Here is a 20347-nt window from a genome sequence, read left to right as displayed (position 1 = left end):
CACATTTATTATCTCAACTTTCATTTTCGTTTGTACTACTTAAACCATAATTAGAAGATACTTCTTACAAGTCTAACTGTGTACATCCATAGCAAACAATAGGTATTGCATCGTCGGAGAGCACAAGTACATACCTTGTACCGATTTTCGATCATTTCTTTCAATTTAACCATTTGTGTCATAGATACTGTAAAGCATATCAACCACACAGTTACACTTCAATGGTCTTTATCATGGCATCTAACAAGACTGACACAATTGAATCAAATTCAATTCATTCATTCAATCAAATAAATAGATTAAGTTGTTCTCTACTTAGAGTAGATGTGGTACAAGAATAAATATTCTATAGCTACCGAATCAGAATGAACTTGATCATCATTCGATATGATTCCATCATTAGATAGTCATTTAGATTAATAAGTCGCAAATAAAACGAATACGCGGAAAGATATTTTTATGAAACTTGCATGTATTGATTTTTGCTTGTTCGAACTAATCCACTCATTATACTACATTCATTTGCTAGAGACTTCTAGTAATGATGATGGCTTAGGTGACTGGCTCCATGAACAATGCTGGAGGTGGAGTGAGCGATCGGAGCAGCATGATGCGCAAGCGGAGCAGCAATGTGGGCGATCGGAGCAGCATGATGCGCGATGGGAGCAGCAATGTGTGCGATGGGGGCAGCATGATGATGCTGGATGGTAGAATGAGCGACTGGAGCATGAGCATAGCTCGACACGTGCACTGGCTGAGCAACCACTTTGTGGACTGGCTGAGCGATCTTCACACCGGTAGGCTCACGACGGACGACCGCGTTGAATCCAGAGTGGTGATCAGCATGATAGTCGACGATACGTTGATGACCATCGGAGTCCAACAGCGAGTACTGACCATGTACCTCATCTCCGTGGCGAGTTTCGTGCTGGCTCTTGATGTCTCCGGTGTGTCCATCGTGGACGGAGTAAGAGAACTCGTAATTGGCGGGCGCGTGATGCTCTACTGACTTGACGATCGTAGGTTGCGCGATGGTCCTAACAACAGCAGGAGTGTGATGATACACAGCGGGTTGAGCATGGATAGCTCCTACATGATGGACAGCTGGAGCAACATGGTGCTGGATGGTAGAGTGTGATGTCGCGATGGCTCCATGTTGTGCTACCGGAAGCAGTCCTGCGCTGGCAGCAGCGATCAGCGTTGCAAATGCGATGAACTTGAAGGCCATTACGCCAATTGATGAATCACAATACTGTAATCGAATATTAGAGACGATCCCTGGAACAAATATGATCCTGGAGAGGCTGTGAACACGTGATCGTATGGATAGTGAATGCTTCATCGATATGGTGGGCATGGCTTATATACTACAGCCGCACCTGTTTTCACGTTGAAAGGAACGAGCCCCCGGTTGTCCTTGATTTTAGTGATCTACTTTCTTGTAATACCATGCCGATATTGTAAGTCAACATTAAGACCATTTCAGAATTATTTTCTGCTCTCTCTCCTGCTGTTCATGTTCTTTTGCAATCAATGTTTAACACGTTTACGGGAAAAGTGGTTTCATTAGATATTCAATAACATTTCTCTTCTCTTTTCATTCTTTACTTTGCAAAGCGTAAATTGAATTATGTACTACGAGTCCAAGCGCATTTAGTAATCAATTAAGTTATTCCTTTCCGGAATAGTTGGTTCCAATTTGAACATTAAAAGTAGTGCTTTTTTAGTAGCCTTTTAAGAGATATTATATACATTTTACCAAATTGCTTTATATGCTTAATTTATGAACTAAAAAATCTCGAACATCACGTTAGCTACTCAGCATATGGCCATTAAAGTTTCCGTGTGTACCAATCATTCAGAATTTATAGCCTTTTTGCCCATAACAATACGTGCAGATCACGAGATGTTAAAGCCAAATGTAAGAAACGCACTCGTATCTGCACAAGATTATCTGACGAATGCGAGAAAAATATGTTTTGGGAAACTTGCCAAACATTTTTTGGCTCAGGATAGTGAAACGACGTACAACACATGTGAAACGACAAAAATGACTAACGAAAAACGAAGGACATCCCGTTTTCCTCTTCCGCGCACATTCTCGAGCTCCAAATACTCTCATAGTGTAGAGCTTAGAACAACACAGAACCTGCTTCAGATCATCTGCTGGACAAAGGGTAAAAATGATAATTTACAAATCAAATTCAAACTCTTCTATTGTGACCAATTTAATCATCTACGATCTTACCCTACTTCTCCTTTCTTACTTAAAGATGATGTGATGTGCTTCATGCATAAACACGTTCTTATACAGAATCAAAGATAAAAAGACGATGCAGATAATGATTGCAGCTACAATCTTTCAAGCTTTAGCACATTTATTATCTCAACTTTCATTTTCGTTTGTACTACTTAAACCATAATTTGAAGATACTTCTTACAAGTCTAACTGTGTACATCCATAGCAAACAATAGGTATTGCATCATCGGAGAGCACAAGTACATACCTTGTACCGATTTTCGATAATTTCTTTCAATTTAATCATTTGTGTCATAGATACTGTAAAGCATATCAACCACACAGTTACACTTCAATGGTCTTTATCATGGCATCTAACAAGACTGACACAATTGAATCAAATTCAATTCATTCATTCAATCAAATAAATAGATTAACTTGTTCTCTACTTAGAGTAGATGTGGTACAAGAATAAATATTCTATAGCTACCGAATCAGAATGAACTTGATCATCATTCGATATGATTCCATCATTAGATAGTCATTTAGATTAATAAGTCGCAAATAAAACGAATACGCGGAAAGATATTTTTATGAAACTTGCATGTATTGATTTTTGCTTGTTCGAACTAATCCACTCATTATACTACATTCATTTGCTAGAGACTTCTAGTAATGATGATGGCTTAGGTGACTGGCTCCATGAACAATGCTGGAGGTGGAGTGAGCGATCGGAGCAGCATGATGCGCAAGCGGAGCAGCAATGTGGGCGATCGGAGCAGCATGATGCGCGATGGGAGCAGCAATGTGTGCGATGGGGGCAGCATGATGATGCTGGATGGTAGAATGAGCGACTGGAGCATGAGCATAGCTCGACACGTGCACTGGCTGAGCAACCACTTTGTGGACTGGCTGAGCGATCTTCACACCGGTAGGCTCACGACGGACGACCGCGTTGAATCCAGAGTGGTGATCAGCATGATAGTCGACGATACGTTGATGACCATCGGAGTCCAACAGCGAGTACTGACCATGTACCTCATCTCCGTGGCGAGTTTCGTGCTGGCTCTTGATGTCTCCGGTGTGTCCATCGTGGACGGAGTAAGAGAACTCGTAATTGGCGGGCGCGTGATGCTCTACTGACTTGACGATCGTAGGTTGCGCGATGGTCCTAACAACAGCAGGAGTGTGATGATACACAGCGGGTTGAGCATGGATAGCTCCTACATGATGGACAGCTGGAGCAACATGGTGCTGGATGGTAGAGTGTGATGTCGCGATGGCTCCATGTTGTGCTACCGGAAGCAGTCCTGCGCTGGCAGCAGCGATCAGCGTTGCAAATGCGATGAACTTGAAGGCCATTACGCCAATTGATGAATCACAATACTGTAATCGAATATTAGAGACGATCCCTGGAACAAATATGATCCTGGAGAGGCTGTGAACACGTGATCGTATGGATAGTGAATGCTTCATCGATATGGTGGGCATGGCTTATATACTACAGCCGCACCTGTTTTCACGTTGAAAGGAACGAGCCCCCGGTTGTCCTTGATTTTAGTGATCTACTTTCTTGTAATACCATGCCGATATTGTAAGTCAACATTAAGACCATTTCAGAATTATTTTCTGCTCTCTCTCCTGCTGTTCATGTTCTTTTGCAATCAATGTTTAACACGTTTACGGGAAAAGTGGTTTCATTAGATATTCAATAACATTTCTCTTCTCTTTTCATTCTTTACTTTGCAAAGCGTAAATTGAATTATGTACTACGAGTCCAAGCGCATTTAGTAATCAATTAAGTTATTCCTTTCCGGAATAGTTGGTTCCAATTTGAACATTAAAAGTAGTGCTTTTTTAGTAGCCTTTTAAGAGATATTATATACATTTTACCAAATTGCTTTATATGCTTAATTTATGAACTAAAAAATCTCGAACATCACGTTAGCTACTCAGCATATGGCCATTAAAGTTTCCGTGTGTACCAATCATTCAGAATTTATAGCCTTTTTGCCCATAACAATACGTGCAGATCACGAGATGTTAAAGCCAAATGTAAGAAACGCACTCGTATCTGCACAAGATTATCTGACGAATGCGAGAAAAATATGTTTTGGGAAACTTGCCAAACATTTTTTTGCTCAGGATAGTGAAACGACGTACAACACATGTGAAACGACAAAAATGACTAACGAAAAACGAAGGACATCCCGTTTTCCTCTTCCGCGCACATTCTCGAGCTCCAAATACTCTCATAGTGTAGAGCTTAGAACAACACAGAACCTGCTTCAGATCATCTGCTGGACAAAGGGTAAAAATGATAATTTACAAATCAAATTCAAACTCTTCTATTGTGACCAATTTAATCATCTACGATCTTACCCTACTTCTCCTTTCTTACTTAAAGATGATGTGATGTGCTTCATGCATAAACACGTTCTTATACAGAATCAAAGATAAAAAGACGATGCAGATAATGATTGCAGCTACAATCTTTCAAGCTTTAGCACATTTATTATCTCAACTTTCATTTTCGTTTGTACTACTTAAACCATAATTAGAAGATACTTCTTACAAGTCTAACTGTGTACATCCATAGCAAACAATAGGTATTGCATCGTCGGAGAGCACAAGTACATACCTTGTACCGATTTTCGATCATTTCTTTCAATTTAACCATTTGTGTCATAGATACTGTAAAGCATATCAACCACACAGTTACACTTCAATGGTCTTTATCATGGCATCTAACAAGACTGACACAATTGAATCAAATTCAATTCATTCATTCAATCAAATAAATAGATTAAGTTGTTCTCTACTTAGAGTAGATGTGGTACAAGAATAAATATTCTATAGCTACCGAATCAGAATGAACTTGATCATCATTCGATATGATTCCATCATTAGATAGTCATTTAGATTAATAAGTCGCAAATAAAACGAATACGCGGAAAGATATTTTTATGAGACTTGCATGTATTGATTTTTGCTTGTTCGAACTAATCCACTCATTATACTACATTCATTTGCTAGAGACTTCTAGTAATGATGATGGCTTAGGTGACTGGCTCCATGAACAATGCTGGAGGTGGAGTGAGCGATCGGAGCAGCATGATGCGCAAGCGGAGCAGCAATGTGGGCGATCGGAGCAGCATGATGCGCGATGGGAGCAGCAATGTGTGCGATGGGGGCAGCATGATGATGCTGGATGGTAGAATGAGCGACTGGAGCATGAGCATAGCTCGACACGTGCACTGGCTGAGCAACCACTTTGTGGACTGGCTGAGCGATCTTCACACCGGTAGGCTCACGACGGACGACCGCGTTGAATCCAGAGTGGTGATCAGCATGATAGTCGACGATACGTTGATGACCATCGGAGTCCAACAGCGAGTACTGACCATGTACCTCATCTCCGTGGCGAGTTTCGTGCTGGCTCTTGATGTCTCCGGTGTGTCCATCGTGGACGGAGTAAGAGAACTCGTAGTTGGCAGGCGCGTGATGCTCTACTGACTTGACGATCGTAGGTTGCGCGATGGTCCTAACAACAGCAGGAGTGTGATGATACACAGCGGGTTGAGCATGGATAGCTCCTACATGATGGACAGCTGGAGCAACATGGTGCTGGATGGTAGAGTGTGATGTCGCGATGGCTCCATGTTGTGCTACCGGAAGCAGTCCTGCGCTGGCAGCAGCGATCAGCGTTGCAAATGCGATGAACTTGAAGGCCATTACGCCAATTGATGAATCACAATACTGTAATCGAATATTAGAGACGATCCCTGGAACAAATATGATCCTGGAGAGGCTGTGAACACGTGATCGTATGGATAGTGAATGCTTCATCGATATGGTGGGCATGGCTTATATACTACAGCCGCACCTGTTTTCACGTTGAAAGGAACGAGCCCCCGGTTGTCCTTGATTTTAGTGATCTACTTTCTTGTAATACCATGCCGATATTGTAAGTCAACATTAAGACCATTTCAGAATTATTTTCTGCTCTCTCTCCTGCTGTTCATGTTCTTTTCCAATCAATGTTTAACACGTTTACGGGAAAAGTGGTTTCATTAGATATTCAATAACATTTCTCTTCTCTTTTCATTCTTTACTTTGCAAAGCGTAAATTGAATTATGTACTACGAGTCCAAGCGCATTTAGTAATCAATTAAGTTATTCCTTTCCGGAATAGTTGGTTCCAATTTGAACATTAAAAGTAGTGCTTTTTTAGTAGCCTTTTAAGAGATATTATATACATTTTACCAAATTGCTTTATATGCTTAATTTATGAACTAAAAAATCTCGAACATCACGTTAGCTACTCAGCATATGGCCATTAAAGTTTCCGTGTGTACCAATCATTCAGAATTTATAGCCTTTTTGCCCATAACAATACGTGCAGATCACGAGATGTTAAAGCCAAATGTAAGAAACGCACTCGTATCTGCACAAGATTATCTGACGAATGCGAGAAAAATATGTTTTGGGAAACTTGCCAAACATTTTTTTGCTCAGGATAGTGAAACGACGTACAACACATGTGAAACGACAAAAATGACTAACGAAAAACGAAGGACATCCCGTTTTCCTCTTCCGCGCACATTCTCGAGCTCCAAATACTCTCATAGTGTAGAGCTTAGAACAACACAGAACCTGCTTCAGATCATCTGCTGGACAAAGGGTAAAAATGATAATTTACAAATCAAATTCAAACTCTTCTATTGTGACCAATTTAATCATCTACGATCTTACCCTACTTCTCCTTTCTTACTTAAAGATGATGTGATGTGCTTCATGCATAAACACGTTCTTATACAGAATCAAAGATAAAAAGACGATGCAGATAATGATTGCAGCTACAATCTTTCAAGCTTTAGCACATTTATTATCTCAACTTTCATTTTCGTTTGTACTACTTAAACCATAATTAGAAGATACTTCTTACAAGTCTAACTGTGTACATCCATAGCAAACAATAGGTATTGCATCGTCGGAGAGCACAAGTACATACCTTGTACCGATTTTCGATCATTTCTTTCAATTTAACCATTTGTGTCATAGATACTGTAAAGCATATCAACCACACAGTTACACTTCAATGGTCTTTATCATGGCATCTAACAAGACTGACACAATTGAATCAAATTCAATTCATTCATTCAATCAAATAAATAGATTAAGTTGTTCTCTACTTAGAGTAGATGTGGTACAAGAATAAATATTCTATAGCTACCGAATCAGAATGAACTTGATCATCATTCGATATGATTCCATCATTAGATAGTCATTTAGATTAATAAGTCGCAAATAAAACGAATACGCGGAAAGATATTTTTATGAGACTTGCATGTATTGATTTTTGCTTTTTCGAACTAATCCACTCATTATACTACATTCATTTGCTAGAGACTTCTAGTAATGATGATGGCTTAGGTGACTGGCTCCATGAACAATGCTGGAGGTGGAGTGAGCGATCGGAGCAGCATGATGCGCAAGCGGAGCAGCAATGTGGGCGATCGGAGCAGCATGATGCGCGATGGGAGCAGCAATGTGTGCGATGGGGGCAGCATGATGATGCTGGATGGTAGAATGAGCGACTGGAGCATGAGCATAGCTCGACACGTGCACTGGCTGAGCAACCACTTTGTGGACTGGCTGAGCGATCTTCACACCGGTAGGCTCACGACGGACGACCGCGTTGAATCCAGAGTGGTGATCAGCATGATAGTCGACGATACGTTGATGACCATCGGAGTCCAACAGCGAGTACTGACCATGTACCTCATCTCCGTGGCGAGTTTCGTGCTGGCTCTTGATGTCTCCGGTGTGTCCATCGTGGACGGAGTAAGAGAACTCGTAGTTGGCGGGCGCGTGATGCTCTACTGACTTGACGATCGTAGGTTGCGCGATGGTCCTAACAACAGCAGGAGTGTGATGATACACAGCGGGTTGAGCATGGATAGCTCCTACATGATGGACAGCTGGAGCAACATGGTGCTGGATGGTAGAGTGTGATGTCGCGATGGCTCCATGTTGTGCTACCGGAAGCAGTCCTGCGCTGGCAGCAGCGATCAGCGTTGCAAATGCGATGAACTTGAAGGCCATTACGCCAATTGATGAATCACAATACTGTAATCGAATATTAGAGACGATCCCTGGAACAAATATGATCCTGGAGAGGCTGTGAACACGTGATCGTATGGATAGTGAATGCTTCATCGATATGGTGGGCATGGCTTATATACTACAGCCGCACCTGTTTTCACGTTGAAAGGAACGAGCCCCCGGTTGTCCTTGATTTTAGTGATCTACTTTCTTGTAATACCATGCCGATATTGTAAGTCAACATTAAGACCATTTCAGAATTATTTTCTGCTCTCTCTCCTGCTGTTCATGTTCTTTTGCAATCAATGTTTAACACGTTTACGGGAAAAGTGGTTTCATTAGATATTCAATAACATTTCTCTTCTCTTTTCATTCTTTACTTTGCAAAGCGTAAATTGAATTATGTACTACGAGTCCAAGCGCATTTAGTAATCAATTAAGTTATTCATTTCCGGAATAGTTGGTTCCAATTTGAACATTTAAAGTAGTGCTTTTTTAGTAGCCTTTTAAGAGATATTATATACATTTTACCAAATTGCTTTATATGCTTAATTTATGAACTAAAAAATCTCGAACATCACGTTAGCTACTCAGCATATGGCCATTAAAGTTTCCGTGTGTATCAATCATTCAGAATTTATAGCCTTTTTGCTCATAACAATACGTGCAGATCACGAGATGTTAAAGCCAAATGTAAGAAACGCACTCGTATCTGCACAAGATTATCTGACGAATGCGAGAAAAATATGTTTTGGGAAACTTGCCAAACATTTTTTTGCTCAGGATAGTGAAACGACGTACAACACATGTGAAACGACAAAAATGACTAACGAAAAACGAAGGACATCCCGTTTTCCTCTTCCGCGCACATTCTCGAGCTCCAAATACTCTCATAGTGTAGAGCTTAGAACAACACAGAACCTGCTTCAGATCATCTGCTGGACAAAGGGTAAAAATGATAATTTACAAATCAAATTCAAACTCTTCTATTGTGACCAATTTAATCATCTACGATCTTACCCTACTTCTCCTTTCTTACTTAAAGATGATGTGATGTGCTTCATGCATAAACACGTTCTTATACAGAATCAAAGATAAAAAGACGATGCAGATAATGATTGCAGCTACAATCTTTCAAGCTTTAGCACATTTATTATCTCAACTTTCATTTTCGTTTGTACTACTTAAACCATAATTTGAAGATACTTCTTACAAGTCTAACTGTGTACATCCATAGCAAACAATAGGTATTGCATCATCGGAGAGCACAAGTACATACCTTGTACCGATTTTCGATAATTTCTTTCAATTTAATCATTTGTGTCATAGATACTGTAAAGCATATCAACCACACAGTTACACTTCAATGGTCTTTATCATGGCATTTAACAAGACTGACACAATTGAATCAAATTCAATTCATTCATTCAATCAAATAAATAGATTAACTTGTTCTCTACTTAGAGTAGATGTGGTACAAGAATAAATATTCTATAGCTACCGAATCAGAATGAACTTGATCATCATTCGATATGATTCCATCATTAGATAGTCATTTAGATTAATAAGTCGCAAATAAAACGAATACGCGGAAAGATATTTTTATGAAACTTGCATGTATTGATTTTTGCTTGTTCGAACTAATCCACTCATTATACTACATTCATTTGCTAGAGACTTCTAGTAATGATGATGGCTTAGGTGACTGGCTCCATGAACAATGCTGGAGGTGGAGTGAGCGATCGGAGCAGCATGATGCGCAAGCGGAGCAGCAATGTGGGCGATCGGAGCAGCATGATGCGCGATGGGAGCAGCAATGTGTGCGATGGGGGCAGCATGATGATGCTGGATGGTGGAATGAGCGACTGGAGCATGAGCATAGCTCGACACGTGCACTGGCTGAGCAACCACTTTGTGGACTGGCTGAGCGATCTTCACACCGGTAGGCTCACGACGGACGACCGCGTTGAATCCAGAGTGGTGATCAGCATGATAGTCGACGATACGTTGATGACCATCGGAGTCCAACAGCGAGTACTGACCATGTACCTCATCTCCGTGGCGAGTTTCGTGCTGGCTCTTGATGTCTCCGGTGTGTCCATCGTGGACGGAGTAAGAGAACTCGTAATTGGCGGGCGCGTGATGCTCTACTGACTTGACGATCGTAGGTTGCGCGATGGTCCTAACAACAGCAGGAGTGTGATGATACACAGCGGGTTGAGCATGGATAGCTCCTACATGATGGACAGCTGGAGCAACATGGTGCTGGATGGTAGAGTGTGATGTCGCGATGGCTCCATGTTGTGCTACCGGAAGCAGTCCTGCGCTGGCAGCAGCGATCAGCGTTGCAAATGCGATGAACTTGAAGGCCATTACGCCAATTGATGAATCACAATACTGTAATCGAATATTAGAGACGATCCCTGGAACAAATATGATCCTGGAGAGGCTGTGAACACGTGATCGTATGGATAGTGAATGCTTCATCGATATGGTGGGCATGGCTTATATACTACAGCCGCACCTGTTTTCACGTTGAAAGGAACGAGCCCCCGGTTGTCCTTGATTTTAGTGATCTACTTTCTTGTAATACCATGCCGATATTGTAAGTCAACATTAAGACCATTTCAGAATTATTTTCTGCTCTCTCTCCTGCTGTTCATGTTCTTTTCCAATCAATGTTTAACACGTTTACGGGAAAAGTGGTTTCATTAGATATTCAATAACATTTCTCTTCTCTTTTCATTCTTTACTTTGCAAAGCGTAAATTGAATTATGTACTACGAGTCCAAGCGCATTTAGTAATCAATTAAGTTATTCATTTCCGGAATAGTTGGTTCCAATTTGAACATTAAAAGTAGTGCTTTTTTAGTAGCCTTTTAAGAGATATTATATACATTTTACCAAATTGCTTTATATGCTTAATTTATGAACTAAAAAATCTCGAACATCACGTTAGCTACTCAGCATATGGCCATTAAAGTTTCCGTGTGTATCAATCATTCAGAATTTATAGCCTTTTTGCTCATAACAATACGTGCAGATCACGAGATGTTAAAGCCAAATGTAAGAAACGCACTCGTACCTGCACAAGATTATCTGACGAATGCGAGAAAAATATGTTTTGGGAAACTTGCCAAACATTTTTTTGCTCAGGATAGTGAAACGACGTACAACACATGTGAAACGACAAAAATGACTAACGAAAAACGAAGGACATCCCGTTTTCCTCTTCCGCGCACATTCTCGAGCTCCAAATACTCTCATAGTGTAGAGCTTAGAACAACACAGAACCTGCTTCAGATCATCTGCTGGACAAAGGGTAAAAATGATAATTTACAAATCAAATTCAAACTCTTCTATTGTGACCAATTTAATCATCTACGATCTTACCCTACTTCTCCTTTCTTACTTAAAGATGATGTGATGTGCTTCATGCATAAACACGTTCTTATACAGAATCAAAGATAAAAAGACGATGCAGATAATGATTGCAGCTACAATCTTTCAAGCTTTAGCACATTTATTATCTCAACTTTCATTTTCGTTTGTACTACTTAAACCATAATTAGAAGATACTTCTTACAAGTCTAACTGTGTACATCCATAGCAAACAATAGGTATTGCATCATCGGAGAGCACAAGTACATACCTTGTACCGATTTTCGATAATTTCTTTCAATTTAATCATTTGTGTCATAGATACTGTAAAGCATATCAACCACACAGTTACACTTCAATGGTCTTTATCATGGCATTTAACAAGACTGACACAATTGAATCAAATTCAATTCATTCATTCAATCAAATAAATAGATTAACTTGTTCTCTACTTAGAGTAGATGTGGTACAAGAATAAATATTCTATAGCTACCGAATCAGAATGAACTTGATCATCATTCGATATGATTCCATCATTAGATAGTCATTTAGATTAATAAGTCGCAAATAAAACGAATACGGGGAAAGATATTTTTATGAGACTTGCATGTATTGATTTTTGCTTGTTCGAACTAATCCACTCATTATACTACATTCATTTGCTAGAGACTTCTAGTAATGATGATGGCTTAGGTGACTGGCTCCATGAACAATGCTGGAGGTGGAGTGAGCGATCGGAGCAGCATGATGCGCAAGCGGAGCAGCAATGTGGGCGATCGGAGCAGCATGATGCGCGATGGGAGCAGCAATGTGTGCGATGGGGGCAGCATGATGATGCTGGATGGTAGAATGAGCGACTGGAGCATGAGCATAGCTCGACACGTGCACTGGCTGAGCAACCACTTTGTGGACTGGCTGAGCGATCTTCACACCGGTAGGCTCACGACGGACGACCGCGTTGAATCCAGAGTGGTGATCAGCATGATAGTCGACGATACGTTGATGACCATCGGAGTCCAACAGCGAGTACTGACCATGTACCTCATCTCCGTGGCGAGTTTCGTGCTGGCTCTTGATGTCTCCGGTGTGTCCATCGTGGACGGAGTAAGAGAACTCGTAGTTGGCGGGCGCGTGATGCTCTACTGACTTGACGATCGTAGGTTGCGCGATGGTCCTAACAACAGCAGGAGTGTGATGATACACAGCGGGTTGAGCATGGATAGCTCCTACATGATGGACAGCTGGAGCAACATGGTGCTGGATGGTAGAGTGTGATGTCGCGATGGCTCCATGTTGTGCTACCGGAAGCAGTCCTGCGCTGGCAGCAGCGATCAGCGTTGCAAATGCGATGAACTTGAAGGCCATTACGCCAATTGATGAATCACAATACTGTAATCGAATATTAGAGACGATCCCTGGAACAAATATGATCCTGGAGAGGCTGTGAACACGTGATCGTATGGATAGTGAATGCTTCATCGATATGGTGGGCATGGCTTATATACTACAGCCGCACCTGTTTTCACGTTGAAAGGAACGAGCCCCCGGTTGTCCTTGATTTTAGTGATCTACTTTCTTGTAATACCATGCCGATATTGTAAGTCAACATTAAGACCATTTCAGAATTATTTTCTGCTCTCTCTCCTGCTGTTCATGTTCTTTTGCAATCAATGTTTAACACGTTTACGGGAAAAGTGGTTTCATTAGATATTCAATAACATTTCTCTTCTCTTTTCATTCTTTACTTTGCAAAGCGTAAATTGAATTATGTACTACGAGTCCAAGCGCATTTAGTAATCAATTAAGTTATTCATTTCCGGAATAGTTGGTTCCAATTTGAACATTAAAAGTAGTGCTTTTTTAGTAGCCTTTTAAGAGATATTATATACATTTTACCAAATTGCTTTATATGCTTAATTTATGAACTAAAAAATCTCGAACATCACGTTAGCTACTCAGCATATGGCCATTAAAGTTTCCGTGTGTACCAATCATTCAGAATTTATAGCCTTTTTGCCCATAACAATACGTGCAGATCACGAGATGTTAAAGCCAAATGTAAGAAACGCACTCGTATCTGCACAAGATTATCTGACGAATGCGAGAAAAATATGTTTTGGGAAACTTGCCAAACATTTTTTTGCTCAGGATAGTGAAACGACGTACAACACATGTGAAACGACAAAAATGACTAACGAAAAACGAAGGACATCCCGTTTTCCTCTTCCGCGCACATTCTCGAGCTCCAAATACTCTCATAGTGTAGAGCTTAGAACAACACAGAACCTGCTTCAGATCATCTGCTGGACAAAGGGTAAAAATGATAATTTACAAATCAAATTCAAACTCTTCTATTGTGACCAATTTAATCATCTACGATCTTACCCTACTTCTCCTTTCTTACTTAAAGATGATGTGATGTGCTTCATGCATAAACACGTTCTTATACAGAATCAAAGATAAAAAGACGATGTAGATAATGATTGCAGCTACAATCTTTCAAGCTTTAGCACATTTATTATCTCAACTTTCATTTTCGTTTGTACTACTTAACCCTCATCGGTTCTTTGTATGCGCGCGCATACAATTTGGTCCGAAAAAATCAAATTATTCAAAAACGGCTCGATGAAATTTTCTGAATTTCTTCAAAATAGATTTATTTTGATCATAGAATAGAAATATATCACTCAAAAATTTTAGGCATGTGTAGTATCGCCTGAGCAGAAATAGTTACGAATCGGTTCCTGTGTATGCGTTCGCATACAAATACGTCCACCATATGTATTTAGCCGAAAAAAATCATTTTTGAAGCTCTGAAAAAATGATTTCAGGTAAAAAATATCTCTTGTCAGGTATGGTGAACGTGTTGCTCAAATTTCAAACTGATCGAGCAATATTTGGAACTACGACGCCGTTATAAACCTTCAAGCGATTTCATGGTTGTATCCGATATGATGATCTAGAGGAATGTTTGATTTATGATAAATTCTGATCGATCAGAAATGTGTTCTAAAGGTGCAATAATAATTTGAACACTATCTACAAACCAGGAAAAAATGTTACAGTCGATGAACAGTTTGTTCCATTTCGTGGATGGTCTCCGTTTCGTGAATATATTGCATCAAAATCTGCCAAATATGGCATGGCAAATTTGGTTTATGTGTTTCAAAAGATGGTATGCACATAATACACAAATTTATAATGGTCGTGATCGATACACCACTCCCAAAAGCAACTTAGGCCGCCATTGTTTTGTGTTTTGACAAAAAAAGAATGTCCGATCAAAGTGTAACTTGCGACAATTTCTATTTCATATGATTTGGCTGAAGAATTGAATAAAAATCGTATGGCTTTGGGAACGATTACTGAAAATAAAAAAGCAATTCTATTAGCCTTGGTTGATATGCGCACAAAGCTATTATATTCTACTGAAGCTATGTATGACCACAAATTACTAGCCATTATGTTGCCGTATATCCCCCGTCATTACCAATTTGTTACTTTGGCGAGCATGTTCTATAGTGCTGTGGGTATCAACAATCATGAAAAAAGAAAAAACCCAAACTTAGTTGAGTAATTGCAAGAAGACTAAAGGAAGAATTGACACCATGGACCAATGGGCTAGAACCTTTACTTGCAAATGAAAAATAAATCGTTGGCAAATGGCTCTGTAGTATGCAATATGAGTATGCTATTATTACGCTCGCCGAATTGTTTTCGGACTGAAAAAAAATAAAAAAGCATCCATAATATTTGTCGTCGGCTGTTTATCGAAACATTGGGAATGGCTTTTGTTGATTCACACATAGTAAGACGCAAAACAAAACCGACTGATAGTGATACTGCTAATGTTTCTGATAATGTTCGTCCCATTCGCCATTTGACACCAACACCCAAAATCGGCCGTTGTCAAGTCTGCACATACTAAACTAACCAAATTTTTTTTGCTGCACGTTGTGAAAGTGTGCAAAATTTGATTGTGCTAACCATCGACATGATATTTGCAAGAAATGTGCCAAAAAAATTAGGAAACACTTGAAAAATGTACTTTTTCACGGTTTTTCGCATTTTTCTCAAAAAACATGATTTTATAATTGACAATTTTACTACAGTATTTTAAGAATTATTGACTTGTAGTAATTTTTTTTCGATAAAGAACATTCCAATGAATAAATAAAAAATATCAGAAGTGATTAGTTTTAGTTTTGGATTTTTTGGAACAGGTTGAAAAAATGAGTGTATGCGCGCGCATACAAAAGAACCGATTCGATGCAATTCTGGAGGGACCGATGAGGGTTAAACCATAATTAGAAGATACTTCTTACAAGTCTAACTGTGTACATCCATAGCAAACAATAGGTATTGCATCGTCGGAGAGCACAAGTACATACCTTGTACCGATTTTCATTTCTTCTTCATTCCGATCATTTCTTTCAATTTAACCATTTGTGTCATAGATACTGTAAAGCATATCAACCACACAGTTACACTTCAATGGTCTTTATCATGGCATTTAACAAGACTGACACAATTGAATCAAATTCAATTCATTCATTCCATCAAATAAATAGATTAAGTTGTTCTCTACTTAGAGTAGAATAAATATTCTATAGCTACCGAATCAGAATGAACTTGATCATCATTCGATATGATTCCATCATTAGATAGTCATTTAGATTAATAAGTCGCAAATAAAACGAATACGCGGAAAGATATTTTTATGAGACTTGCATGTATTGATTTTTGCTTGTTCGAACTAATCCACTCATTATACTACATTCATTTGCTAGAGACTTCTAGTAATGATGATGGCTTAGGTGACTGGCTCCATGAACAATGCTGGAGGTGGAGTGAGCGATCGGAGCAGCATGATGCGCAAGCGGAGCAGCAATGTGGGCGATCGGAGCAGCATGATGCGCGATGGGAGCAGCAATGTGGGCGATCGGAGCAGCATGATGCGCGATGGGAGCAGTAATGTGTGCGATGGGGGCAGCATGATGATGCTGGATGGTAGAATGAGCGACTGGAGCATGAGCATAGCTCGACACGTGCACTGGCTGAGCAACCACTTTGTGGACTGGCTGAGCGATCTTCACACCGGTAGGCTCACGACGGACGACCGCGTTGAATCCAGAGTGGTGATCAGCATGATAGTCGACGATACGTTGATGACCATCGGAGTCCAACAGCGAGTACTGACCATGTACCTCATCTCCGTGGCGAGTTTCGTGCTGGCTCTTGATGTCTCCGGTGTGTCCATCGTGGACGGAGTAAGAGAACTCGTAGTTGGCAGGCGCGTGATGCTCTACTGACTTGACGATCGTAGGTTGCGCGATGGTCCTAACAACAGCAGGAGTGTGATGATACACAGCGGGTTGAGCATGGATAGCTCCTACATGATGGACAGCTGGAGCAACATGGTGCTGGATGGTAGAGTGTGATGTCGCGATGGCTCCATGTTGTGCTACCGGAAGCAGTCCTGCGCTGGCAGCAGCGATCAGCGTTGCAAATGCGATGAACTTGAAGGCCATTACGCCAATTGATGAATCACAATACTGTAATCGAATATTAGAGGCGATCCCTGGAACAAATATGATCCTGGAGAGGCTGTGAACACGTGATCGTATGGATAGTGAATGCTTCGTCGATATGGTGGGCATGGCTTATATACTACAGCCGCACCTGTTTTCACGTTGAAAGGAACGAGCCCCCGGTTGTCCTTGATTTTAGTGATCTACTTTCTTGTAATACCATGCCGATATTGTAAGTCAACATTAAGACCATTTCAGAATTATTTTCTGCTCTCTCTCCTGCTGTTCATGTTCTTTTGCAATCAATGTTTAACACGTTTACGGGAAAAGTGGTTTCATTAGATATTCAATAACATTTCTTTTCTCTTTTCATTCTTTACTTTGCAAAGCGTAAATTGAATTATGAACTACGAGTCCAAGGGCATTTAGTAATCAATTAAGTTATTCATTTCCGGAATAGTTGGTTCCAATTTGAACATTAAAAGTAGTGTTTAGTTAGTAGCCTTTTAAGAGATATTATATACATTTTACCAAATTGCTTTATATGCTTAATTTATGAACTAAAAAATCTCGAACATCACGTTAGCTTCTCAGCATGTGGCCATTAAAGTTTTCGTGTGTACCAATGATTCAGAATTTATAGGCTTTTTGTCCATAACTATACGTGCAGATGATGAGATTATATGTCCAACTGTAAAGCCTGGGATACATGAAGCGTAAACTCTCGTATAAACTCAGAGTGTAATGTCAAAAAGTTTACGCTTTGTGTGGCAGGCATAATCGCATAAAGTTTAAACCGAAACTTCAACTGCAATTACATTCGGGCACCTGCAATTACAGCGTGCAATTTCATTCAATTACATGTGTTTTTGGCCACAAAAAATATGAATCGACGAGATAAGTTGATTTCTGAACATCTTCTTTTATATTTCAAGATGTTTTTACTGTATATTAGCGATTGTAGAACATTCTATTCTTCATAACGCTACGCTTTTTTTGGCATTACACTCTGAGTTTATACGAGTGTTTACGCTTCATGTATCCCCGGCTCAAGGAACGCACTTGTATGTACATGAGAGTATTTGGAGAATGCCCGTGATGTTCTTTCAGCATATGAAATAAGGGAGCATTTTCTTTAACTACCGATTCTCAACTAGTTTGATCAACATTTGAATAGAATATGTTGGTGGTTTCATCAATCTGGTTTCACTTCTAGGTTATTTCATTTATATTCTTTTCTGAAATTGGTTTGGATTCAGAAGTAGATTTTCCTCCACCAAGCTTTCCTTTAATTAATTAATTTTGATTTACTGCTTACAATTGAGAGAGTTTACGGACCGGTGGGTTCTTGAAGATGGTGGCTCTCTCATGATTTGAACAGCTTTTTTGTTCCTGAGCACGATCATTCCTTCGCTGTCGATTGCCTAGCATGGCAGGACACTATGGTCCCACCTAGACCTTATCTTTGAGACTACTTAACGAGAATTGCAACCACAACAAATCGCATGTTTCAAGCAATCCAAGTAATTATTTTATAGATAGCTTGTTCATGTTCACGACGAATACCTGACAGTTTTACAGTGCATTTTTCACGTAAACTTTGCGCATGCGTGTGGAGAACTCGTTCGTTTGCATTTATCTTTCTGGTTACAAAGCTGCCTGACTTGGGCTTATAACAATATCTAGTGTAGGTGATATTTAACGGTCATAAGATCGTTACAAACTATCGGTGACAGCAAAATGTTCGTGAAATGAAAATACGTTGGAGAGTAACGTCACGGTCATTAACTGCTGTTAGATACTCCCTGTTCTTATTTCCATCTCATAAGCCACGAACAAAATAAAGTGTAACATTCGGGTAAAAACGGTTACCAAGACGACCAACAAACATACACGAGCCACACAAGCATATCGCAAACGAAAGCACCCCTTCTGGTTGGGGGAGGATAGTTGTGTTCCTCAAGGATTCGAAGATGGTCGATAGCTTTCTAATAGTTTCATAAAAACATCCACTCACAAGTGTTTCTTGCTGGATGGAAATTTAAGTGCAGTGAAATTTGAAGCAAAAATCAATGTACAACAAGTTGTTATAATTTTATTAGCTGAAGTTGGGTGCTTTTCTGTGCCAGTAGCAAATTGTAATTGTAAATAAAGTGAGTTCGGCAGTTGTTTGTGTTAGTTATATTAATACTTGAAAATGTTTGCATAAAAAATATCGAATTCTTTATCAAATGTTCACAATCATTTTCGCCTTTTTGAACTATACACATGTGTCGATGTCGTGGGAGATAGCTTTAATTGAGCTCACAGCAGGTTCAGAGGGGTTCAACGCTGGCCTTGTTTTGTGCAGCAATATAAGTTGTTTGTGTTACTTTCATTTACCTGCGGATTTCTCATTCTCTGTGTTGTGGGTTGCTCATTGAACCAAAAGTGGCTAAACATAAAAGCAACAAGGATTAGCATATACGAAAAGGCGTAACCACAGCGTGAGACCACGAAAAATTCGGGCATAAGAAGACCAGACTTCTCACAGAGAAGAAAAACGAGGTCAAACAGTCCCGCACTAGGTACGACAATCGTGACCGACACACCGAATGCCCGATGCGGAGAAAAACGCGGACTTCTAATAGGAACTTTTGCAAGAATTGAGAAAAATTTTGTGTACATGTTTGTGATGCGGTTCACGGTTTTACTCACGCCTCTAAAACCAGCTCCTCAAGAGCACGGGTAGGGTTACGATTTTGCGATTTCTTTGGGAAATGTTTACCTTGACCCAAGGCGTAATCAATGATTCTCGGTATAGTGTGCCAATTGTAATTTGTAAATTTATTTATACTTAATCGTTAAATTATGGCAATAATGTGAATTATTCTATGAGGCAGTTGTGTCGTGAATTAGTGGAAAGGTCATACATGTGTTAACAAATCGAATCGAACCAAAGACAGACAGACAATTGTTTATTTTCCGATACTAAATTTCAATGTGATTTGTCCACAGTGCCGAATACTCATAAGTACAGACGTTTAAGCTACCAATTGTCTATAAAATGTGACCAGTGAACTCTCTTCAATGTAATAGAATTCTACTC

General features: G+C 39.9%; 7 protein-coding genes across 7 annotated transcripts; all 7 read right to left on the bottom strand.

Annotated features, from left to right (window-relative positions):
• Positions 1-535: 535 nt before the first annotated feature.
• Positions 536-1228, bottom strand: LOC126581316 (larval cuticle protein A2B-like). The gene has a single exon (XM_050244884.1). It carries the CDS (start codon positions 1226-1228, stop codon positions 536-538), a length of 693 nt encoding a protein of 230 aa, XP_050100841.1.
• Positions 1229-2908: 1680 nt separating this feature from the next.
• LOC126581353 (larval cuticle protein A2B-like) lies at positions 2909-3601 on the bottom strand. Its single transcript, XM_050244941.1, has one exon. It carries the CDS (start codon positions 3599-3601, stop codon positions 2909-2911), a length of 693 nt encoding a protein of 230 aa, XP_050100898.1.
• A 1680-nt stretch (positions 3602-5281) lies between these two features.
• LOC126581389 (larval cuticle protein A2B-like) lies at positions 5282-5974 on the bottom strand. The gene has a single exon (XM_050244995.1). It carries the CDS (start codon positions 5972-5974, stop codon positions 5282-5284), a length of 693 nt encoding a protein of 230 aa, XP_050100952.1.
• A 1680-nt stretch (positions 5975-7654) lies between these two features.
• On the bottom strand, positions 7655-8347 carry LOC126581208 (larval cuticle protein A2B-like). Its single transcript, XM_050244709.1, has one exon. It carries the CDS (start codon positions 8345-8347, stop codon positions 7655-7657), a length of 693 nt encoding a protein of 230 aa, XP_050100666.1.
• Positions 8348-10027: 1680 nt separating this feature from the next.
• LOC126581388 (larval cuticle protein A2B-like) lies at positions 10028-10720 on the bottom strand. Its single transcript, XM_050244994.1, has one exon. The coding sequence runs from the start codon at positions 10718-10720 to the stop codon at positions 10028-10030; it is 693 nt and encodes a 230-aa protein (XP_050100951.1).
• Positions 10721-12400: 1680 nt separating this feature from the next.
• Positions 12401-13093, bottom strand: LOC126581143 (larval cuticle protein A2B-like). The gene has a single exon (XM_050244620.1). It carries the CDS (start codon positions 13091-13093, stop codon positions 12401-12403), a length of 693 nt encoding a protein of 230 aa, XP_050100577.1.
• Positions 13094-16524: 3431 nt separating this feature from the next.
• On the bottom strand, positions 16525-17314 carry LOC126581139 (cuticle protein 8-like). Its single transcript, XM_050244615.1, has one exon. It carries the CDS (start codon positions 17257-17259, stop codon positions 16525-16527), a length of 735 nt encoding a protein of 244 aa, XP_050100572.1. The 5' UTR covers positions 17260-17314.
• Between the last annotated feature and the right edge of the window lie 3033 nt (positions 17315-20347).

Source organism: Anopheles aquasalis, chromosome 2, assembly GCF_943734665.1.
Source record: "Anopheles aquasalis chromosome 2, idAnoAquaMG_Q_19, whole genome shotgun sequence".
Classification (NCBI taxonomy): domain Eukaryota; kingdom Metazoa; phylum Arthropoda; class Insecta; order Diptera; family Culicidae; genus Anopheles; species Anopheles aquasalis.
Note: the sequence above shows the minus strand (reverse complement) of the source record. Positions and strands in the feature narration are given on the sequence as shown.